At 53.4% G+C, this 23832-nt stretch overlaps 1 protein-coding gene across 2 annotated transcripts; it reads left to right on the top strand.

Moving 5' to 3' along the window:
- The first annotated feature begins 159 nt into the window (after positions 1-159).
- On the top strand, positions 160-15855 carry STK11IP (serine/threonine kinase 11 interacting protein). Of its 2 annotated transcripts, none has more exons than XM_019741861.3 (25): positions 160-187; positions 341-426; positions 2751-2975; positions 3157-3231; positions 3453-3548; positions 3922-4029; positions 4143-4214; positions 5302-5428; positions 5709-5812; positions 5945-6040; positions 6290-6331; positions 6541-6675; positions 6855-6939; positions 8416-8724; positions 8884-9089; positions 9765-9881; positions 9970-10147; positions 11655-11891; positions 11993-12096; positions 12974-13071; positions 13160-13338; positions 13556-13637; positions 13858-13928; positions 14439-14686; positions 15469-15855. In XM_019741861.3, the coding sequence occupies exons 3-25, from the start codon at positions 2928-2930 to the stop codon at positions 15616-15618; spliced, it is 2967 nt and encodes a 988-aa protein (XP_019597420.3). In that variant the 5' UTR covers positions 160-187; positions 341-426; positions 2751-2927; the 3' UTR covers positions 15619-15855. The 2 variants fall into 2 exon arrangements, with proteins under 2 accessions (XP_019597420.3, XP_019597419.3); XM_019741860.3 differs by having other exon boundaries at positions 2751-2956.
- Positions 15856-23832: the final 7977 nt, after the last annotated feature.

Below are 23832 nucleotides of genomic sequence, written 5' to 3' on the forward strand. Positions count from 1 at the left end.
CGCCTCCGTCCGAGCCAGTGGGCACCGCCCCCATCCGACACGTTTGCACGACTTAGGGCGTGGCTTCCGGCAGCGGAGGTGTGCTTTCCGGTAGTATCTGCAGCTCGCTTTCTTTCCGGGGTGGGACTTCCTGTTTGTCATTGACAGGCGCCGGGCTGCAGATCTGGTTGGAGGACCGCACAGGACGGTGAGTTTGGCTGACCAGGCCTTATGATCCTCGAAAGGGCACCATGGAGGACGCTCTTCCTCACTCTCTTTCTTGCTTTTCTTCTCCCCGCGAGGCCTTGGTTTGCGCGGAGTCCTGGCCTACCTGAGGCTCTTCCGCTTCCTCTTTCCACAGGCTCCGCCTCCAGCGTCCTGTGGCCATGACGACCGTCCCGCGGGACTCCCTGTTGTGGAAGCTCGCGGGGCTGCTGCGGGAGTCCGGTGAGTGGACTTCCGGTTGAGCTGGTGCTGCAGCGAGGTGGGGGTGCTTTCTACCTTTCAGAGACACGCCCTTTAAGAGTCATGGAGTTGCAGCTGTTTAGGGTCACGAGGGTTTGGGTGTCAATTCATTTCTTTGCTTCTCCGGGATTTGTTCGCTCTGGTGCCGCTACCTACAGTGTCCTTTTTCTTTGACAGCTCAACCTTAGCCTGCCTTCGAGGCCAAATTCTAGTGCCACGCCTTCCGTGCGTTCTCTGACCCTCTCACAGGGAGGCGATCCTTACTTGGCTTTCAGCCCTTGGAGATCAGGGACTGGTCATTATCATTGTTGCGTGGCAAAGCATAGCATAGTTAAGAGCACAATTAGAAGTCACACCCACCTGAGTTGCAATCCCAACTGTCTTGCATACTTCACCAAAGTATTTGAGTTTTCTGAGTCTGTTTTTCTCACCAGCAAAATGGCATAATGATTGTATTTAACTCAAAGTTTGTTGTGGGAGCTAATTCTCATTCACATAAAACATTTAGTACAGTGTTTGCATGTGTAGTAAGTGCTCAAAATGAGTGTAGCTACGGTTACAGTTTCTTCTCTGTGTCTGGGCACGGTGGACTCAAGTAGTGCAATACGTGGTTGGCATTAGTGGTAGAAAAGCCTTCACTTTGAGATCAGACAGAAGTAGCAACTTCCTACCAGCTATGTGATCTCAATCAAGATTCTTAACGTCTCTGAGCTTCAATTTCTGCGTTTGTAAGAGGGGGTTAACAGTGCTCTTTAGAAGATTCTCATGAAGTTGAAATGAAGTAACAGACTTGTCTGGTACAATTACCTAATGAATGTTAGCTGCCTTCCATCACTCCGCACTCCCATTGATAGTATCTGTGAAACCTCGCTGTACGGCAGTTACGACTGGCTTATATTATTAACTATGCACATGTCTTATCTTCCTTTCTAGACTGGGAGGCTCTTTGAGGGTGGAAGAAGTCCTTGAACTATGTCTGTATCTATCCTCAGTGTCTGGTGCATAGAAAATCCTTCATGCAAGGTTATAGGATTTGTTAATTTACTCAGCAAAACTCTGACTTGGCTCCAGGGGTTAGGGATGATGGTGTGTGTGCGTGACTATAAAGAGGTAGCAGGAGGGAAATCTTTGTGGTGATGGAATAGTTTGGTATTTTGATTGTGGTGTTGGTTATAGGAATCTACACATACGACAAAATGGCATACGACTATATATATATATATATATATATATATATATATATATATATATATATATATACCGAGGGTGCCAAAAAATGTATACACATTTTAAGAAAGGAAAAAACTGTATTAAAATTGTAATACTCAATACATACCGATAACAAAAAATGAACACAAGTCACGTTTAACTTCTGCAATTACAAGACGTGCTCAAAGTGGTTACCATCAGCGTAATTTTAATACAGTTGTTTTCTTTCTTAAAATGTGTATACATTTTTTTGGCACTCTCTGTATATACATTGTACCAATGCCAATTTTCTGGTTTTGATATTATATATAAAATACAACCATTGGGAGAAACTGGGTGAAAGGTATAGGGGGACCCCTTTGTACTATTGCTGCAACATCCTTTGACTCTGTCCTTATTTTTTCAAAAAACTTAAAAAAAAATTCTCCATACCTACCTTGTAGTTGTACTTTTTTAGGTGCAGTGATGAATACCCAAGATGACCTAAAGGATGACAGTCTCATTGGAGAGAGCAGTTTTAACATAGAGGGCAATAATAATACCTATCATGAGTGGTTATTCTTTCTATGACATGCATTTTAGTATCGTTTAAAAGTTTCTATATGTGTGCATATTACTTTTGTAACATCCCCCTGCCCCCCCAAAAGATGAAACATCCAGTAAAATTTTATATAAAATGAATAATTATAGTGAAAATTTGTGTATTGAGAAAGCTGCCCGAAGGAAGTAGGTGTCGGGCTGGGCAGAGTGGAAGGGGATGTGTTGGAAAATGCGGGAGCCGGGAACCAAGTTGACTCTGTTTCCAGCACTGTGAGTAGACCAGCCTTGGCTTTGAGATCAAAAGGGCAAAGAAAATTTAGAAAAGTTGGAGGTATGTCGTGAAGCAATCTCATATATCAGGCTGAAGAATCAGGACTCTTTTTCTGAAGATAATGCTGTTGAAGGCTTTTAAGTGCAGCGAAGATACAAAGTTTGATCCTGCAATGGAGAATCTACATATAGATTGGAGTGGGTGTAAGCTGGGGTCACAGAGTCTCAGAATAAAGAGAAAGACCGTTTCCTTACGTCCTCCTTCCTGTCTGCCCCTCTCCCTGCAGGGGATGTGGTCCTGTCTGGCTGTAGCACACTGAGCCTGCTGACTGCCACACTGCAGCAGCTGAACCACGTGTTTGAGCTGTACCTGGGGCCGTGGGGCCCTGGCCAGACAGGCTTTGTGGCTCTGCCCTCCCACCCCACCGACTCCCCCATCATCCTTCAGCTTCAGTTCCTCTTCGATGTGCTGCAGAAAACACTTTCACTCAAGGTTCTGGGATGGGAATGGGGTAGGATGTACAAAAAGCCCAGGACAACAGTGGAGGCGGGGCTGGGGGTATAGCATGGGTGCAAGAAGTCTTCAGGGCTCAGATCTGAAGATGTGACAACTCTGGGTGGCTGTGCTAAGGAAGAGATGCCAAGGAAAGGGACATGTGCCAGGCTTTACTGACCTGAATGTTTTTCTTTTAGCTCATCCATGTCCCCGGTCCTGGCCTCCAAGGGCCCATCAAGATTTTTCCCTTCAAGTCCCTTCGGCAGCTGGAGGTACGGGGTGTTGGGGGATGTTGGTGCACAGAACCAGCTGGAGGGAGCCTTTTGGGGGATGGGGAAAGAGAGATGGCCTCTTTTGGTGGGGTGTGGGGGGCACCAGACCTGAGAGTACCCATTGCTCTGCAGTAATGTGGCATCCACTCTCTTCCCCGTACTGCTTCCCTGTACCATAGCTGGCTTTGTCACCTTTTCCCTGTTCCCTTCCTTTGCCCCAGCTCCGAGGTGTCCCTGTTCACTGTCTCCACGGCCTCCGTGGCATCTATTCCCAGCTGGAGACCCTGGTTTGCAGCAGAAGCATCCAGGCACTGGAGGTAAGGAGGATGGGCGGTGAGCCGGGTGCCTTTCCTGAGGAGCACGGAGGACCAAGCTCTGATGGTCCCCTTCTCTGCCCCCTTCCACCTCCCTCGGCACTGTGCACTTGCTCCCTCCGCTGTGCTCCCACGGCACGCGGTGCCTGACCGTATGTGTACAGTCACGCCGACCATATTGTAGTCAATATTCTCCTGTCTGCCTCCTTACTCTCCCCACAGTGAACTCCTTGGGGACAGGGCCCAGGGTTTTCTTTCAGTCTGCATCTTCAGACTGAGCTCAGTGTATAAAGAATAAGTGACTAGTTGGGCCACAGAGAGAGGCCTTGGTGTGGGGAGGATGGGACAGTGGAGGTGACCGAGCACCTTGTCTCAGGAGCTCCTGTCAGCCTGTGGTGGCGACCTCTGCTCTGCGCTGCCCTGGCTGGCTCTGCTTTCTGCCGACTTCAGCTACAATGCACTGACTGCCTTAGACAGCTCACTGGTGAGTGCCTCAGAGGAAAGCGGTTTGGGGGATGACAGGGATAGGCCCTTCGGGGGGCCAGCTGGCTGCCTGGGGGTATCCGATCCTCTGTTTCCTCTTCCCACCCACCCCAGCGTCTCTTGTCAGCTCTGCGCTTTTTAAACCTGAGCCACAATCAACTCCAGGACTGCAGGGGCTTCCTGGTGGTGAGTATGACAGCCTGGCTGGGGGTGGCGCCGCTGGGGCCTCTCATCGTTCTGGTCTGACCCGCTCTCCTGGGCCCGGTTATGCTCCCACCTGCTTTTGCCGCCCGTGGAGCCACCTCCTGGGAGGCAGTGCTGTTTGGGGGCTCAGGCTCAGCATAAGACAAACCAGTGTTCAAATCGCAGCTCATAATCCCTGTGTGACTTGGGACACAGGGTAACCTCTTGGTTTCTTCATCGATAAAGTGGAAATCATAGGAGTACCTGCTTTTGTAGTGTTAATGATTGTGAAGAGTATCTGCTGCTACTTAGCCCAGGGCTTGGCCCAGAGCAGGGCAGCTCTTGTGATGGTGATGACGAGCCCTTCTCCCATGTCTCCCTATCAGAGATAAACAAGCTGGACACTAGTTAAAGTGGTAAGAGTAGATCTTAATAATAATGACGTATCGCTGTAGTTTATTAAGTAATAAACTACTGTGGCATTTAATCAGTTGTAAAACTATTTTAATCAGTAATAAACTATTCAGCGTGAACTGAACTCAAGTTCAACTTCTACAGAGATAACTGGACACATGAGAGTGACAGAGTGGGAAGGGGACCAGCAGGGGCTTAAGCCGATTCCCTCCTTGACCAAAGTCTATAGTCGGGTTCCTCTGAAGTCAGGGAAGTGGAAATTTACAAAAAGCGGGAAGGACACGTTGGTCCATGTGAAGCCACCCCGTCTAGGTTTGCTAACTGGTACTTATCAAAATTAGGCCCCTCCCCTCCCACAGAGGCTGAGAGACGGGCCCCATCTTCAGGTGTTGCCTGGGACAAACTCAGTTCTTCTGGCAACCTTGAGTTTTTCTAGGCAGGAATGTAAGGGAGCTGGAGTTGTCATTCTAGGGATGTGGGCTGGAGCTGTTGGAAACTATGCTAGTATTTGTTCAAGTTTTTTAATGTGGGAGAGTGGGCGGGTGGATGAAATCGTTTGTGCTGAGTCTGCAGTCTTCGTAGGCCAAGGTTGAGGCGTAGTTGAGAAGAGGGCTCAGAGGCTTCTGGCTGGAGTTTGGTCAAGGAGAGACTCTTTGTCCCCCCCACCCCCTCCCAGGACTTGTCTGAGCTCTGCCATCTGGACATCTCCTACAATCACCTTCATTTGGTGCCGAGAATGGGACCCTCAGGGCCTGCTCTGGGGACCCTGATACTGCGAGGCAATGAGCTCCGGAGTCTGCATGGTGAGTGGAGGAGAGTGTGTGTGTGTGGGGGAGGGGGGTAGAGAGTAGGGGGAGAGGGCAAACATGGAGGGGATGGGGCGGTGTGTGACTCAGGGTGGCAGTGTGCCCCAGGAACCATGTACTGCTAGAGCCTCATGTGGGCTTATGGGCAGGTCTGAGGTACCCAGGATTGTCTTGTTACTGCATCCTCCCCCAGCACCCCACCCCTTTGACCCTATCCCACTCCCCCCACCCTCTCTCTCACTCACATGCCCGTCCTCCCTTTTCGCCTCCACCCCAGGCCTGGAGCAGCTAAGGAACCTGCGGCACCTGGACGTGGCATACAACCTGCTGGAAGCACACAGAGAGCTGTCGCCGCTGTGGCTGCTGGCTGAGCTCCGAAAGGTGAGACTTGGATGCTTCAAAGACCTGGGAGCCAGGCTTGCGCCTGTCCCCCCTTCCCATGCTGCTGTGGTCAGTGCCCTTCATCCCCCAGGGAGGCCCAAGGCCCACCTCTGTCTCCTCCTTGCCCCGCAGCTCTACCTGGAGGGGAACCCTTTGTGGTTTCACCCTGCGCACCGAGTGGCCACCGCCCAGTACTTGTCACCCCGAGTCAGGGATGCTGTTCCCGGGGTGAGTGAGCCTCTCGTGTCCGCTCCGCTTTCCCTGTCCCGGCCAGTGCCACCCCCGCCCCTGCACCTCTTGCCTTTCCCCACCCCCTCCTTAGCGACGGGGCCCAGCCTGGACCCCCTGCTTGTGATGCTGTTACCGTTTGCTGAGCCTGACTTCTTATAGGCCTAGGAGGGCTCCCGCCCCGGCTTGGAGCTCCCCCAGGCCATGCGCTCCACCAACACGGCCTCCTCCCCCTTTATCTTTGCTCAGTTCCTTCTTGATGGAAAAGTCTTGTCACTGACTGATTTTCAGGTTAGTGTGGTGGGGAGTGACGGGAGTGGGACAGCAAGGACTGGTTTGGGAGGACGGGAAGGGAGGGTGTGAGCTGAGGGAAACGGGTTTCCAGAATAAGGGTCTTCCTGGTCAGCTGGAGAGTAGAGCCTGTCTCTCGTCCAGTGTGGGTAGGGCAGAGGTGCTCTTCTGGCTCCGACCTCTTTCTCCTTCCTGTTGTCACACACCAGACCTCCATGTCCTCAGAGACCCCACCTCTGCCCTGCCCAGTGGGGAGTACCACCGAAACCTCCGGTGGCGCTGACTTGAGTGACAGCCTGTCCTCAGGGGGCGTCATAGCCCAGCCGCCGCTTCGTAAGGTTAAGGTAAATGGTGTCCAAGCTGCCCTGTGCCTGGGGTTGGGTCCCTTTCCTGGGGCTCTGGGTTGTCGCTGGACTGAGAATAGTAAGGCCTTACCCTTGCTGTGGGTGGGGTGGTTTTTGTGAGGTTGGGTGGGCAGCCAGGCCTTGCTTTCATAGAGTGTCATCCTTCTATCCAAACTCAGAGTCGAGTCCGTGTGAGGCGGGCAAGTATCTCAGAACCCAGTGATACAGACCCAGAGCCCCGGACTCTGGACCCCTCCCCGGCTGGTAAGTCGCCTCCCTACCCCCAAGCCTCCCTCTCCCCAGCCTGTGCTCCTTAATCTTCTGGTTAGGGAGAACTTTATTTTTGGTAGAGTGGAGCATTGTAGAATGCCTTCTGGTCTTTTCCTTTTTCCTTTTAGTTTGGGGGAAGGAGAAGAGACTGCCTCTGTGCAGCATTTTCCAAAGTGTTTTGCAAGGAACATTAATTTTGTGGGTTGTCAAAAGGATTCCATGGCCAGATATGTTTGGGAGATGCTAAGTTAGACAAAGAGGTGTCCTTCCTCCAGGACATCACAGGTCCTTAAATGTGCTAGTGTGTACGAGGTGTGATCAAACAATATGGTGAATATTTAAATAAAAAACAATTTATTACAGTAAAAGACACATTACCATTAATCCCCCTCAAAATACTCCCCCTTTCTTTCAACACACTTATCCCATCATTCTTGCCACTTTCTGAAGCAGTTCTGGAAGTCCTCTTTTGTGAGTGTCTTTAGTTGCACTGTCATGGCTGCCTCAATGTTCAGAATTGATTCAAAATGTTTACCTTTTATGGTCATTTTGACTTTGGGGAAGAGCCAGAAGTCGCAGGGTGCCAGATCTGGTGAATAAAGTGGATGAGGACACGCCGTAAAGTTTTTATTTGACAGAAATTGCCATATACCAGAAGTGATGTGTGACATGGGGCCTTTTCGTTGCGATCACAAAATACGGTGAATGCTGCTGCTGAGTGCCATCAAACAGAAAGGCAGGGATCTTCAATACGGGAAGTGGTGCATCAAACCTTAGTAACAGTGTGTGACAAGTTTCAACTTGTTCAGTGCAGTCAGTCGGGTGTGAGCTATGGTTGAGAGAAGGTGTGTTTTAAACTGTGCCGTAAATCATCCTCCATCATGACAATGCTCTGTGTCACACATCACTTCTGGCATATGGCAATTTCTGTCAAATAAAAATATTACGGTGTGTCCTCATCCACCTTATTCACTGGATCTGGCACCGTGCAACTTCTGGCTCTTCCCTAAAGTCAAAATGATTTCAGGACAGAGGCAGCCACGATAGCGCAACTAAAGAGACTCATGAAAGAGGACTTACAGAACTGCTTCAGAAAGTGGCGAGAACGATGGGCTAAGTGTGTTTGAAGCGAGGGGGAGTATTTTGAGGGGGATTAATGGCAACGTGTCTTTTGCTGTAATAAAGTTTTTTTGTTTAAACATTCACCGTATTGTTTGATGACACCTCGTATTGCAAATTTCCAAAAGCAGCATATGATGTGCAGTTGTGAATTGCATGTGACCATAGTGTTCCGTAAAACACACTTAGGGACATGCTCCTGAGGGGAAGACTTTAGCCTCTCTCTGACCCCCACCCTATTACACACACTTTTACTTCACCCTGTGGAGCACTCACAGGAGCCGCTGTGATTGTCGGGGGTGGTGGTGGGGGTGGTGCGGGCTGGCTAAGCTGTATGCCCCCCCTTTCCAGGACGCTTTGTGCAGCAGCATCGAGAACTTGAACTCATGAACAGCTTCCGGGAGCAGTTTGGCCGTGATTGGCTGCAGTATAGGAATCACCTGGAGACCTCAGGGACCCCTGTTCTGGCTGCCGCCAAGACCCCTGCCCTCAGCACACTGCCCCCAGACGCCCTGAGCCCGGAGACTATGCCTAGCCCCCCAACTGGCCCTGTGCCCTCAGAGAACGAGTCACCACAGGAAATGGCAGAGGAGGTCAGGGTGGGCCTGGAGCCAAAGGAGGAAGAGGAGGAGGAGGAGCAGGAGCAGAATGAAGTGGAAGGTGAGTGCTCGGGGGCCCAACGGGCAGGGTCTTGGGGAGAGTTAGGAAAACCCAGGGGTGGTATGACTGAGCCCTTGTGGATAGAGGCCCTCTCTGTGGGAGGGCAGAGTCTTGGTACCTTTCCCTCCTTACAGGGTCCCTCTCTTGGTCTCTCCTCAGCGGAGCTCTGTCGCCCCATATTGGTGTGTCCCCTGGAGGGGCCCCAAGGCGTGCGGGGCAGGCAGTGCTTCCTCCGGGTCACTTCCAGCCACCTGTTTGAGGTGGAACTCCAAGCAGCTCGAACCCTGGAACGGCTTGAGCTCCAGAGTCTGGAGGCAGCTGAGATAGAGTCCGAGACCCAAGCCCAGAGGGAACCAGTACCCGAGGTGTGTGTGGGTGTGGGGGTTCTGGAAGAGGTGCTGGGCTGTTTCCAGGAGTCAGCTCTGGGTACCGGTGTGGGGACAGAGCCAGGAGTGCAATTTCCAGGTTCTCGGCCTCACGTGGAAAGGTGCTGGCTCAGATAGTAAATGGCCATCAACTGTGATTGGATGGCCTTCAGCTGTGGCTAGTTGGCCATCAGCTGTAACCAGAGAGCCATTGGCCACTAATACAACTGCCGTGGCTACGCTAGCGGAAAATGGGGGCTAGCAAGAAGATGGTGGCTGAGCTAGCAAGAACGGATTGCAGAGAGGCAGATGCCGCCAGCGAGAATATAGTGGTGTGACTCCCTCATCTGTGGCTCCGTGGGTGTTCCTTTTTGGCTTCACCATATCCTGTGTTCTTATGTGGGGAGTGGGACTAGAGGCCTCGCAGGCCACCCTGCACGACAGCCGAGTACCAGGCTGCATGTCCCCACAGTCTCTCATTGGCACTGAGGATGGAGCTGGGGGGCAGTGTCAGCCCCAGGTGGCTTAGAAGGCTGGCCCAGGAGTAGAGCTTCTGGGCCGGAGCGCAGATGTGGGCAAAAGCTTTAGAACGGAGTGCAGAGCTATTGTTTCCCTCTGTGCCCTCGGTATCTCCTAATCCCTGTGCTCTTGTTTCCTGGTCCCCTCTTCCCACAGGGCTCAGAGCTGCCCTCTGGGGCCCCCATCCTCACTCTGCGCTTCTCTTACATTTGTCCGGACCGGCACTTACGTCGTTATGTGGTGCTGGAGCCTGATGCCCAAGCCGCTGTCCAGGTGAGGGGCCCAGGAGGCTGGTGGGCGACCGGAAGGCTGGGGGCTGGGCTCCACCTGCTCACAGCTGCGTCCGGTCCCCCCGTCTCAGGAGCTGCTTGCTGTGTTGACCCCAGCAATCACCGCAGCTCGGTGTCAGCTTGGGGAAGCGAGAGACCTGCTGGGGGACAGACTCCAGTGTCTACGTTGTGGCCACGAGTTCAAGCCAGTGGAGACCCGGTTGGGACTGGACAGTGCGGAAGGCTGGAGGCCTCTGTTCCAGAACACAGGTACAAGCCCGCCCCTGCCCTCCTTGCCCACGTGCCTCCTGCTGTTACAGGGAAATGGCTTTGAGGGAGGGAATGTGGAGGCAGACCCCCAGGGAAGAAAGGAGACCATCTTTCTGCCTGGAGGAAAAATAAAACCGTCTGCCTCCTACATTTGCGAGAAAGAAAGAAAGAGAGAAAGAGAGAAAGAAATTATATCCCTTTTTTCTCCCCTTCTGAAAGTCAGGAAATACAATCTTTGTCACTGTTTAAACGTACTCATTATTTTTTCATAAGGCGAAGGCTTTTCCCCCTTTTGGCTAGTGTTTCCGAAACAACCTCAACCCTGCCGCGCCCTCAGTGCGTTACCGGACTGTCCTGCTGCTCCCTGAGCGCGATGCTTTGGGAGTCGCTTAGATGGTCCTTCCTGACTGACCTTGGAGGCGGCTTCAGCCCCACCCATGCCTCGTGGCTTCTCTTCACTTTCTGTTCTTTAAGAAGAGAGATTTTTTCCATTGTACACCAGTCAAAAAGCTGTGTCTTTGCAGACATTGAAGAAGAAAGAAATGTTCTTGATAACACTCGTGTTGAAACGTGTGCTTTTTATTAGTCCCTTTCCTCTTGGCTGCAGCTGGAGCAGGGGTTTACATGTTACTCACAGAATGGACCCATCTCTGCCCCCCGCCCTGAACCTGCCCAGGCAGCAGCAGGGCACTGTGTGCATTGTGTGCAGGGAAATAGCCCCCCTTCCTCCCGAACTCTGTACTCCATGGGTCAGGTGGCGCCTGGGTGTCCCTTCAGTGGTGGCATCATTAATGACATTGCTGCTTTTGTTGGAGCCTCGGCCACCTCATCAGAACAGAGATGAGAGTGAGTTTGCCCTGTGGTGCTAACGTGACATAAAGGCCCCAGGCACAGGGCACGAAACAGAGTCACTGCTGCTGCCACCCCCAGCTCTGTGGTCTTGGGAGGGGGCATCAGTTGTTTGATCTGTGCTTTTCTTCCCTGTAAAATGCGATACTACTGTTAGAGTCTAGCACAGGCCCACCGTGTTGCAGCTGCCCAAACAATGGTTCTTCTCTCGTTGCTGCTGTGTCCTGGCTGCTTTACCTGCTTCGGACACTCATCCTGGCAATGCTAGAGAATAGACACAGCCACGGCCCCCATTTTACAGGCGGGAGCCTGGCTTAGGTGACTTGTCATTATAGCTTAGATGGCAGTCTTTAAGTGGTAGAGCTGGAATTGGACCCAATCTGTGGATTTGGGGCTTTCAGACGTTGCTGGTAGAGCCTGGAAGCCACGATCAACCCCGGGCCGTGGGCGGGCACCAGAGCAGGGCCTGGGTGCGTTTGGCCCTTTCTGAGAAAATCCGAAATGAGGGCCCTGCAGAGGGAGGCGGGTGGGTCGTGCGCGAAGCCAGAGGTGGGGGCCTAGGTGAGTCTGAGAGTGGGTGGGGAGCGTTATGAGTGTGACGGGGGGTCGTGGTTCTGTGTGGGGGGTTCATGGAGACTGTGCCCACCCCTCTCTCCAGAATTTCCTGCTGTGTGTCCAGACTGTGGTAGTGACCACGTGGTCCTCCTGGCTCTGTCCGTGGGAGCCCCCAGTGTGGAGAAGACACAGGAAGAGCAGGCGTCAGCTCCCTCGCAGTCCCCTGGTGCTGTCCATGACCCTCCCAGCCACAGTGACCCCAGCGACCAGAGCAGCAGGGCCGACAGCGCCCCATCTCAGGCACTGATCGCAGACCAGCACAGGTGGAGCCTCAGCCCCCGTGAGTACAGGTGTTTGGGGAGGGAAAGGGGCACTTATGGGGGCAGCTGAGACGGAGCCGTAGCAGCCGGGGCAGGCTGATGGGCCATTGCTTGTCCCCAGCCCCTGAGCGCTCTGGCCTCCGCTCGGTGGACCACCGACTCCGGCTATTCCTGGACGTCGAGGTGTTCACCGATGCCCAGGAGGAGTTCCAGTGCTGCGTCAAGGTCTGTGCCAGCCCAGCACTGCCCCGCGCCTCTGAGCACAGACCTTGGTCTTTGAGTCTCAGTTGTTCCTTCACCGTGGGCGTGTACTACCCGCCATATAGAGCGTGGCGTCCGTGAGAGCGCATGTCTCTAAGCTGCCTAGCACAGCACCTAGCGCTCGATAAAGGATACTCCTGTCATTGTTATAAATACACGATGTTGTTGGACCTCCTCTGCAGAGCACCTAGCTTAGGCTAGGCACTAAGGATCTGCCCTTGATCTTATATTCTGGTGTGAGCAGTAGATAGCGGTTGTGTGATGTGAAGGGCGGAGTCACACGAAGGCTCTAGAGGGGCATCTGATCCAGCCTGAGTGGGGTGATGGCGAAGCCCAGTCCTGAAGGATGAGTTTCGGAGGAGGGAGCAGAAGGAGTTGTGGGAAAAGGAAGCAGCATGTGCACGGAGGCCTGAGAGAGGAGCTAGTGGCGAGCCCTGCCTGTGATGGGGCAGCTGGAATGGGGGTGGCGGTTAGAGGGAGCATCCCGAGAGGAGTCTGAACAGGCAGGCAGGGGCCAGTTCAGGAGCAACCTCTTGTGTCTGCTGAGGAGTTTGGACTTGATCCCAAGGGCCGCGGGAGCCGCTGGAGGGTTGGGAGCAGGGGAGTGATGACCAGTTTTGTGTTTTAGAACAGAGTCTGGCAGTGTGGAGGGTGGAGTGGAGGGGACACGATGCCAGGCAGGGAGACCTGCTGAGAGCCTGCTGCAATCGGAGGCAGGCGGGGGCGACGGAGAGGCTGGATGTGTGAGCTGTGGGGATGAGCAGGCTGGAGGTACGGTCAGCGCTCGGTCTGGCAGCTGCCTCCCTGGTCTCGTTTCTCATCAACTTCCCCTTCCCCTTAGGTGCCACTGGTGTTGGCAGGCCAGCCTGGGGAGTGTCTGTGTCTCGTGGTTGTGTCTGACCACAGGCTTTATGTGTTGAAGGTGACGGGGGAGATCTGGTGAGTGAGCCGGGCTGCGGCCGGGGCTCCCCTGTGGGTCTCACTCCCCTCTCACTCTTTTTGGCCACTCTGCCCCTCCTCTCCACAGCGGGCCTCCAGCTAGCTGGCTCCAGCCAGCCCTGGCTGTCCCCCTACAGGATCTGAGTTGCATAGAGCTGGGCTTGGCCGGACAGAGCCTGCGGCTGGAGTGGGCGGCTGGGGCAGGCAGCTGTGTCCTGCTGCCCCGAGATGCCAAGCATTGTCGGGCCTTCCTAGAGGAGCTCACTGGTGAGAGAGGGAAGGGAGAGGCAGGGAGGGCGGGCCAGGGCGGTCACAGCTCCCATGGCTGGCACCCACAGTAGAGAAAGATAGGTAATGGAACTCAGCCCTCGGAGAAGTTTCTGAAATCTAGAAATATGGAGAATGGGAAGGTGTTGAGAGGTGGAGAGGTTGGGAAAGAAGAGGTGTTCATGAGGGCCCCCTGTCTCTGACTGGCTCTGTCCAGATGTCTTGCAGTCTCTGCCCCCCACGTGGAGAAGCAGTGTCAGCACCACGGAGGAGGAGGTGACCCCAAAGCACCGACTCTGGTGAGTCAGGAGGAGGCTGAGGCCAGGGTTGGCATCCACACGGCCGCCCTGGGAGCACAGGCCCTCCGTCCACAAGCCCCGGCCGTGGTCGGGCCCTGGCACTTGGGCTGGTCGCCTGTCCTCAGGCCCACAGGCCTGGTCCTTCCTCCCGCTCTCCTGCCCCAGAGTCCTTCCCACCCCTCGCTGACCACTCCTTCCCGGGGTTGCTGCCTCCCCTCAGGCCACTGCTGGAAAGAGACTCTTCCTCGGACCCTCCCCGGTTCTTCTACCTTCGGGTGTTCCTGGTTGAAGGTGAGGACGCTGTGCCCCTCTTGTCCCAGTTCACTGTCCGGGCCACCAGTGCCTCTGGGTGCCCTTGTAGCATTTCTCAGTTCCTGGAGTCTGGACTTCCTGTCACTCATGGGCGTACCCAAGAGACCCCCTCAGTGTTCCTGGCCTCTGTGGGTGGGGCTGGGAGGTGGCCTGGGCCTCAGGTGCCCAGAGACTTTTGCTTCTGGGCCCAGGCTTTCTGTGAAGTGGAGCCGATTGGCTGGGTCTGCTCCACCTCATCCTGTTGGAGAAGGTGAGAGCGGATCCTCCTTTCTGAGAGCACTGGGTGGCGGGGCAGGCTTCCTTTGTCTTGCACCTCAGGTTTTGGAGGCTGGAGATGCCTGGAGTTTGGAAAAGGGAGGGCCTTGGCCCTTAGAGGCACAGGTGGCTTTTGTGGCCACCTCAGTGGTTCGCTTCTCCTCCCAAGCAGCACCCGGTCTGGGCTCCTCCGTGCCTTCCTCTCTGGGCCTCACGCTGCGTCTTCTCCTCCAGGCCCTGCTACCTGCCCTGTGTCCCTGTTGCTGACTCCGTCCACCCTGTACCTGTTAGAGGAGGACCTTGTAGGGTCCCAGGCAGAGGCCCCTCTTCCAGCAGCATCTGGCGAGGCCTCTGAGGAGGCCCCGCCCCTGGGGCCAGGCCCGTCCTTGCGTGTCAGGGAGCAGCAGCCACTCAGCAGCCTGAGCTCCGTGCTGCTGTATCGCACGGCCCCGGGGGATCTGCGGCTGGTCTTCTATGATGAGGTGTGTGTGTGTGTGTGTGTGTGTGTGTGTGAGAGAGAGAGAGAGAGAGACAGACAGACAGACAGACAGACAGAAATCATGAGTGGGTATGGTGTGTCGTGTGAGAAGTGGGGGTAGGAAGGCTAGGAATTGTGGCAGTGTGGAACTTGCCTTGGACAGTCAGGTGGTGAGAACACAGAAGTAGGGTGCAGAGAACTGGGAGGTTCACTGTGTTTGGACAGCAGTAAGTAGAGGGGAGGCTGCTTTGGCCGTGAAAACACCCTGGACTTGGAGCCAAGCCTTGTGTTAGCTGCGCGGCCTTGACTGAAGCCCCAGCTCTTGCTGCTTTGGGTTCGTGTTTGATTGGGCCCTTGTGCGAGCCCTTTCACCTTTGCAGCCTGCACTGTTATCAGTCCTACTACAGATGAGCAGACTGAGGTTTGGGGCTGGTAACCAACTTGCCCAGGTCACAAGTGGTAGAGCCAGCAACGACCCCAAGCAACTCCTTGGGATGGACTCCAGAACTTACATTCTGGAAAACAGGGAAGATGAAAGAAACAAGATAGTAAATGTGAAAGCCCTTCGGGGGCCTTCAGTTCGTGTTGATGGGGTTCCATGTAAAAAGTCAGGATCTTTGGTGGGGAGTGAGTGACACAGGCTTGGGGAGGGGAGGAGGCCATGAGCCAGGAGGGAGGGGCAGTGGGTGCTCCCTGAGCACTCCGCCCCCCCCCCCCCAGGCCTCCCCTCCCTCCCACTGGTGTGGCCCTCTGTGAGTCTCACCTCACCACTGCTTGGTCTGCCAGGTGTCCCGGCTGGAGAGTTTTTGGGCGCTCCGTGTTGTGTGTCTGGAGCAGCTGACGGCCGTGCTGGCCTGGATCCGGGAGCCCTGGGAACAGTTGTTTTCCATCCGACTCCGCACTGTGACCCAAGATGCTCTAGAACTTGACCGCTGAGGCCTCCACACCGCCCCTGCCCCTGGCCGCAGGAGCCATGGTTGCAGATGTTCTCTTGCCAGACTCTAGCCTTTGGGTGCTGGCCAGTGAGGCCCCAAATGACCCACGGCCCAAGGGAAGGTGAGAGACACAGTCGGGCCTCTGGAGGATCTGGCCTGAGTGGACAGGCTCAGTGGTCCGTAGGAATGTTTCTCCAGCACTGTTTTCTCAGGTATCAATAAAGCTGTTTCCGTTTTAGATGTTATGGAGGTCCTTCGATGTGTCAGCTGTGAGGGCTGTGGTTCTTGTACCTCTTCTAACAGGAACTGCCCCACCTGTAGCTCTTCCCCAGTGGGCAGCCCAGGCAGCCTTGTTTGTACCGTGAGAGCATATCTCCAGCCCTCCTCTGCCCCCACGGAGGGGCTCGAGTAGGACCCCTGACGCGTGGTGGGCACCAGCCCTCAGCCGGCCGCACCTGCCATGTGGCCCAGTGTGGACATCACTGCCTACGAATAGCTGGGCCACTTAGAGTCTCACTCTGGAATTTCAACTGGGAGCCAATGAGGGCCTGAGGCCCTTGGCAGTGGGTGACTGGGAAGAGGGTGTGTGGAGTGGGGTCGGCCTCTGTTGGTTTCTGCCCGCCTCCTCAGCACGGCCTTGCGCAGGCCGGGGGTCTGGCCGAGTTGACCCCACTCCTTTACCTCTGTCTCCATGGCCAGGGTGATTGGTCTGGAGTGCTCATGGAGCCCACTTGGCCTACAAAGGGCCAGTCCCGGCCTTTTGCTGGAGCAACTGAGAAAGGCAGGTTTCCCCGCTGAGGGTTGCTCACCCCCAGGGGAGAGCTTTCCTGAACTGGCAGCGTGGAAGACAGAGCTGAGAGGTGGAGCGAGCAGGGACACGTGCTGCTGGCATCCTTGGAGTCCCTGGTCCAATTGTGCCCGGGGGCAGATACCCCTGGAATTCTAGGTCATGTGAGTTAACGGGGACCCCCTCCTTTTTAATTTTTGGCTTCAGCTAATTTGAGCCGAATATAAATAATCCTGCACTTGACCAGGACAGGCAGGTACAGCTGCCCTATATCTGAAGATTTTCTTTGCTCCAGAGTGTGGTGGGATGTTATAACAGCTGACGTGTTAATTCACGGGTCATTCTCACCCCTCCCGGCTGAACTGGAGAGAACAAAGATGACGGATCTTTAGGTTTCAGGTGAAAGGGATGAGCTGTAAGAAGGGTTTGGAAAGGGACCATGAATAGAGAAGAACTCCTAGTGTGGAGAGGGGAGGCTTTCTAGAGAAGAGCATTAGCTGCAGGGTTCTCAGGGTGGCGCGCTGTGCCTTGTTCCCTGTTTGGAATTAGGACAGGGACCTATCACATGATCCCCATGCCCCAGGGCAGATGGGAATGGCAGTTTGGAAGGAACTGGCAGGATATGGCTGGTGGCAGTTGCCCACATTTCTCTTGCCCAGAGAGTGAAGGTGGGCCAGAGGATTCTGTGGGCTCTGGGAGTGAGCTGTGCTCACCACGGGAGGATGGTTAGGCCCAGCCCCCAAATGGGGATGTGACCCAGTTAGCCTTGAACTGATGGAGTTTAAATCACTATGATTGGGCTGAGTTTAATTGATTGTTCGAGGTTAACTTTTCTGTTGGTTACTAATGGGGGCTCATTACAAGTATAAAGTTGAGTTATAGAGAAAAAGTATTTTTCTGTACCTGAATGTGGGGGGCGGCTATGTTTCTGGAATTCCCACCTGTTACCATTGGAAGATGGGGACCTAGAGGGCAAGGCGGGTGGTTCTTTTACAGTGGTCTGGGGGTTACTTTTCCTGCCCCCCAAAAGGCCTTTGACTTAGGGTTCCTGGGGGAGGAATGTGTTCAGGTAGCTTAGGCCTCACTGTAAAGCTTCATTTTGGGGAAGTCCAAGGTGGGGCCTTCGGGGTGGGGGGCTGGGTGGGGAGGTGGGGGCTGGTTGTAGTAGGCTGGAGAAGGCTTAATTACCCCGGGGGCCTAGTACCACCCTGGTCCCCGCCAGTCCTCTGCAAAGCCCTGGGGCCCAGGCAGGTAGAAGTATGTGGGAAAGAATCAGTGCCCCTGGAGGACAGTCACTCAGCCTCAGGCCCTACTCTTGAAGGACTGGTATGGGGACCCCCGGATTCTGGGGTGCGGGAGGTGTGGGGGGAGGGACTGGTGGCCCCGGTGGGAGAAGGCTGCAGGGGTGTCTCGGGCTGCTCTTACAGCTCTGCCTTTCCTGACCCCCATGGTCAGCGACGTCCCTGTGCCGAAATGTGTGCGCTACATACGCGCTCATAGTCACTGAATGTGTGAATGTATTTATACCTTCACAGGACAGAGCTCAGAAGGACACACGTCCTATCGTCCTATCGTTGAGCCCATTGGAGCCGGTATCAGTGCAGGGGAGGGGTTCCCCGGGGGCTCATGGCAACTACTTCCTCTGAGCCATAACTGGGGGGGGTGGGGTGGAGCCGGTATTGAAAGCTCCCCTTCTTGAAGATTTACTGAGGAACACCTCTAAATAATGGTGAAGGTAATAACCTAAAAGGAGGGCTTAGTGAGCCCTTACTATGTTCCGTGCATTGTTTAAAGCAGCTAATCTTCCCCAGTGTTTCTCATACTCCCTTGATCACAAGATACAGAGCCAGTTAGCTCAAGAAAAGAGCCCTCAGTATATAGAAGTGACCCAGACCTGGAAGGCTGGTGCTGAGGCCCCAGACGTGGGGTTTCTCCTGTCTCGTGGAGCACGATGGTTTCTTTCCCTTCCCCAGCAGGGCCCTGGTCTGGTCTGGCCGGAGAGAGAGGAGGAAATGGTGTGACCATTGGGAAATGCTGGCTGGGGTGGAGGCCCCTTGGTGACAGGCTGGCAGACGGGTGGAGGGGCCCAGAAAGGACTGTGCAGAGATTCGGAAAAGAAGTTCACCTACTTCTGTTTTGCTCAGAGCTGGCCTGAATTTTTAATTGAAGCAAATTAAAACTTCCCAAAAATACTAGTCCACTTTCCTGGCAGTGCACACACCCCCTTCCCCATCGGTGATTTTGCACCTTCTGCAAACAAGAGCCAGAGCTGGTGCTGAGGAAGAACTTCCTCAGCCTCTGGCCCAGAACTGCCTTTCATGGAGGCCGCCCAGTCCAAGCACTTTCCCAGGAGCCCCTTCAGGTCATGGTCCAGACGGGCAGAATAACATCCAGTCATTTTTCAGGTGATTAGCAAAGCCCTGTGAGGCTGCTGCTTCTTCCATGTCTTTGTGCCTAAGATCTCTGATGCTTTATCTTCTTTAACAAGTCAATGACACCCTCTAAACCCTTTGTCCCGAGGTGCTCTTTCTCTGGCGACTCAGAAGACAGGTGCTGCTGTTGCCTGCCGAGGAAGTGTCAGGGTGAGGCTGTTACCATGCCTGGAATTGTGTGACCTTTAGCTCTGGACCTCACCAGGAGAAGGTGCCAGGGTGCACTCTGGGCAGACGGGCCTGCTATGTCACTGGCACTTGTGCGCGGACGTCAGTCAGCAGGACTTGCCTTCCACCCCCTGGACTGTCCCCGGAGATTGATGTGTCTGTCCGGGCTGGCCTCTCCCCTCCAACAAGTGCTTATTGATCGCCCACCTGTGGCCTCGGGCTTGCTGGCAGCCGTGGTGGAGAGAAAGGAGTCGCTCTCTGAAACTGTCCATAGCACGGTGCTGTCTTTTCTGTGGGAAAAAAGGTGGGAGGGGATAAAACACAGACTCGTGTTTGATTCTATTTGTACCCATAAATTCTAGAGGGATAAACAGAAATGGTCAGTGGGGGATGAAGATGAGGGCAAGGCAGAAAGAGGCAAGGGTGCTAGTGAGTTGTTTTTACTTCTTTTCTAAACTTTAAGCTCTCAATGTACTATGATTCAAAATTATATTTAAAAATGTATATGAGACCGTAGAGGGACAGTGGACCAACTGAGTGGTATAAATACTGATTCTTAAGGCTTTGGAAGGGGGAGAGCGGGTGAGCTTGAAGGACCCATCTTTCTGGAGAGGGTCCATTTTTCCTGATGGTCATTTCATGTGGAGTGAGGGGTGACGTCCTTCTTCCTTTGTCAAGAGGCTGCAGTAGCTTCTGAGAAGACCCTGCCCAGATCCGTTAGCTGTGGGTGGAAATTCAGCCATGGTTCTGTGTGTGATGCTTTGCCCGTCTCCAGGCACATGCAGTAATTTGCATCTTCCCACTCACGAGTCAGTGTGGCGTGGTGCTCATGGAGGAGAAGGCACCGTGCAGTCACATTCCAAAGATCCAGGATTGTGCCTTATTTTTGCGGCTCACTATTTAACTTGCCCTTCCTCATCCATGGTGCTTTCATCGACAGTGAAGGCTTGAGGCTAATCAATAACTTACCCAGTTCACAAAATTGTTGGGTGCAGTAATGTACGTGGCAGTGCCATGTGAATCACAACGCAAGTGCTGGTTAAAAACCTGCCTGTTAGTTATTACAACCTGCTTTGTTGCCTACAAATGCCCTTTGCCATCCATCGGGAGAGGGCCAGCCTGTGTCTTACTGCCCATGTGTGTGTTCAGGAGTGGACATTGCTGCAGTGTGCTTCAAACACTGCTGGGCATGTGAGCAAGTCCTGCCATGTTTGTTCTTGGCTCATCCTTTGTCATTTGATCATCTAGGGTTCAGTGACTTCTTTGTCCTCCACAAAAACATTCCTCAGTTTATTAGGTACTATAATTGTGCACGCACCTTCAATTCCACAGGTGTTTATTGAGCTGGTAAAGTGTGCCAGGCTCCATGTGAGAGGAATGAAGGGTGGAATATAAGGATGAATCGGACATGCTCCTGCTTTCAAGGAGCTTACAGTCCAGCGAGGGAGTGGAAAAAGGCACTTGAGAGCTGGGCCATGAAGGAGGAGGAAGATTACGGCAGGAGAATATCGTAATAATGGCCATTTTGGGGCACTTGCTTTGTGCCCGTCTGTGTACTAATCATTTTATTGACATTGTCGTACTCAGTACAACCCTGAAAGAAATGTGTGATCTCTATTTCACAGGTGAGGAAACTAAGCTCAGGTTAAGAAAGGTGATTCTCACCAAGGGGATCTCAAACTCCGGCCCTCTCTCTCTCTTTGCCAGAAACTAGATCTATTAGAATGGCCACCGTGGTTCACCCTGTAGTCCTTTTAAATCTGTCCCCTTGTGGCACCAGGTTCCAGGGAGAACACAACCTACCAGAAAAACCATCCAGATCCTCAGCACCCAAATATCCGTGCAGTACCTGTTCTTTTCTGTCGTGGGGCCTCCCCTAACCCTTCCTTCTGCCCAGAATGCCCTCCCTTCCCCTGTCCACCCTGCATTGCATGGCTGATTCTTTCTTCCTTCAGGCCTTTGCTTAATTGTCTCTTGCTTACAGAGCATGTCCTTAACTATGCCGACTGAATGTTCTCTGTGACAGTGCTTTCCCTCCATGGCTCTGGCCACATTTTATAATTATAAATGTATGTGTTTGCTTGTTCGTTGTCTGTAAGCTGCCCAAGGCAGGGGCCATGTCAGGGTTTTTCACTGATATATACCCAATGCCCGGTGTAGAGTGAACATGTGGGTCTCAGGTTACGCTCTTGAGTATGCATGAAATATTACTTTACAGCATTTTCAAAATAACCTTTTATTTCAAGCACCATCCCATGGGGTTGGCAGGACTCACTGACCTCACTCATTCCCTGCCCCCCTCCCACCTCCCCCATCTTGGGGAAACCTCCTTCTGCTTTACTGATGGGGAGGGCAAAGCCTCCTTCCTCCCCCTCCCCAGCTTCTGGCCACCTACTCTCACAAACCTTTTCATTTTCCTCCTCTGCAAACCTCCCTAGGCTTGCTGAGACTTTGGCTCAGGAGGAACAAAAGGCAGAAAGGCTTGCAGGCTTTCTGTCCTACCCATCCCCCCAAAACAAAATTTAAAGAAGGCTGCCTGCTCCAGTGGGGTTGGGGGAGGAGAAAGAAAGGACAAACAGCTTCCTAAGTCAAAATGTCACCCTAGCCACAGATGAATCTGTACCTCTGGAGCTGAAAGGTGGGCCCTGCGGGGGTGAAAGAACCTTTAGGGACAGGCAGTGCTGTCCAGGGATTGGCTTTGTTTCAAAGCTGAGTCCAGGTTTACTGAGGGACACAAGAATTAGGAGGAGATGAACCATCGCAGAGTAACAACAATAGTAAATAATAAGAATGACATTTATTGAGCACTTATTCTGTGCCAAGCATTGAACTGGTATTTTATATATAGCATCTCTAACTCCAGAGTCTGGGCTCTTTCTCAATGACAGGTTATCTCTCTTGTAAAAATAAGGTCTTACTCACTACGAGGCCTGTCAAGCAGCAAATGGCACGGGGTGCTCTGCTCTGCGGAGCAGGGAGATATTATTTATTTTATTTTTATTTTTTTAGGTTCTTAAAATAACATTTATTTTTTAACAAGAGGGAAGTCCAGGTCAGTCTGACAGCTAGGCGCTACCTGAACCCACATCCTACCATCTTCCAGGAACTCTTTAGCCTGCTAAGTTAGGATTACAAATGCAAAGATTGGTCCATTGGCCAAGGAGTGTCAGAATCTACCCTGGTGGAGGCCAAAGGGATTCCGATCTTTCTGTTTTCTTTTATTTCAACCATGAATTTGCATGGTTGGTATCTTTGATTTGGCTGGAAGACTGATTGCCCACTTCCACTTGTTCCGTGTGTGTTTTCATCATTTTCATATCGCAAGCTACCGAGGGCTTTCCAGTGCTTGTGTGTCTTTGACTGGTAGTGAAACTAGCTAACATTTATTGAGCGCTTACTATGTACCAGGCACCGTCGTGAGTGCTTTACATGGTTCGACTCATTTCATCCTCTCAACAACCCCATTATCATCACTGCCTTGCAGATGGGGAATCTGAGGCCCATAGAGGGGGAATAACGTGCTCAAGGACACGCAACTGTCAAATGGCAGAGCTGGGCTATGACCCCAGGCTACGTGGCTCCACGCTTAACCACTCCCCTCTAAGGCTTCTAGGAGCAAAGATGCACGCTCCTTAAATGTATCTGGGGAGTTCAGGGTGAGGACACTGAAATCAGACTGGGCTGTGCAGGAGGGTGTAAGGGGGTACTCTGAGCTTCTGCCCTTGTTGTCACCCTTCCTGTCACCATTTGAGCATCTACAAGCTCTGAGTTGGGAGCAGACAGGGCGACCACACACACATTCTCTCTCTCTCTCTCTCTCTCTCTCTCTCTCTCTCTCTCTCTCACACACACACACACACACACACACACACACACACACACACACACACACTGGCCATCCTTTGTGCACACAAGGGCACTCTTGTGCCAGGAATGAAGACCCCATTGGGAACATTCTAGGGACTGACAATCCCAGGTGCGCTGGAGGCAGGAGGACACAATGAAGAAGCCCCCACCCAGGATGCCAGGAGGTAGGAGTGGGAATAATGAAGGCGAACGCTGACATCCGATAGGACGAGCTGCTTCGGAACAACTGCGGGCTGTCAGCACCTCTTCCACCTCCACCCTGAAAGGAGGGATGAACTTGGGTGCCTACGGATCCTTTGAGGGGACGTTGCACTTCTGTCATCTCAGAGGCTAGGAGATAGAGGGAGGGGCTTACAAGGCTAGGGACCAAAGCTGCTGAGTGTGGGTAGGGTGGGAGAGTCCCTTGTCTGAGGGTCCAAGAACACTAGGACCTGTGCTCAGCATGCCCCCTGGGGAGGGGCAGGGCCGCAGAGGACGAGCAGAGTGGTTCCTGTAAGGCGTCAGTGTGCAGGGCCCGGTACACGAGGTCCCAGGTTGGCAGGACCCGCCAAAGGCTGTGTTGGAATTAAAGTAGCTGCTGTCTGACTTGATGGGGTAGGAGAGTGGCACTGGGGCCATGAGCAGCAAGCACCCAGATGTGGGAGGCAGACTGAAGATCAGAGAGCCCTCCACAGTGTTCCTGCTGGGAAAGGCCCCAAGGCTCTTGCTTATCTCTGAGGAAGTGAAGGTTCTGCCCCAACCACACTCAAGGCAGACTTGGAACCGAATTGCCTGGCTTAGAGTGGCAAAGGACTGGGATGGCGTATTAGTGTGTGGGGCTGCCAGAGCAAAATTCCACAAACGGAGTGGCTTAAACAACAGAAATATATTATCTCACGGTTCTGGAGGCTGGAAGCCTGAGATCAAGCGGTCGGCAGGGCCATGTTCCCTCTGCAGGCGCTCGGGGTGATTCTGTTCCAGG

The sequence above is a fragment of the Rhinolophus sinicus genome, chromosome 17 (genome assembly GCF_057876585.1).
Source record: "Rhinolophus sinicus isolate RSI-liver-muscle chromosome 17, RSI-T2T, whole genome shotgun sequence".
In the NCBI taxonomy this organism is placed as follows: Eukaryota; Metazoa; Chordata; class Mammalia; order Chiroptera; family Rhinolophidae; genus Rhinolophus; species Rhinolophus sinicus.

Bases quoted from the DNA above. Each gene is read 5' to 3' on its own strand.
- STK11IP (XM_019741860.3), top strand. From the start codon at position 366: ATGACGACCGTCCCGCGGGACTCCCTGTTGTGGAAGCTCGCGGGGCTG. The intron at 12,097-12,973 runs GTCTGTGCCAGC...CCTTCCCCTTAG, and splicing joins AGTTCCAGTGCTGCGTCAAG to GTGCCACTGGTGTTGGCAGG. The intron at 13,638-13,857 runs GTGAGTCAGGAG...GCCTCCCCTCAG, and splicing joins ACCCCAAAGCACCGACTCTG to GCCACTGCTGGAAAGAGACT.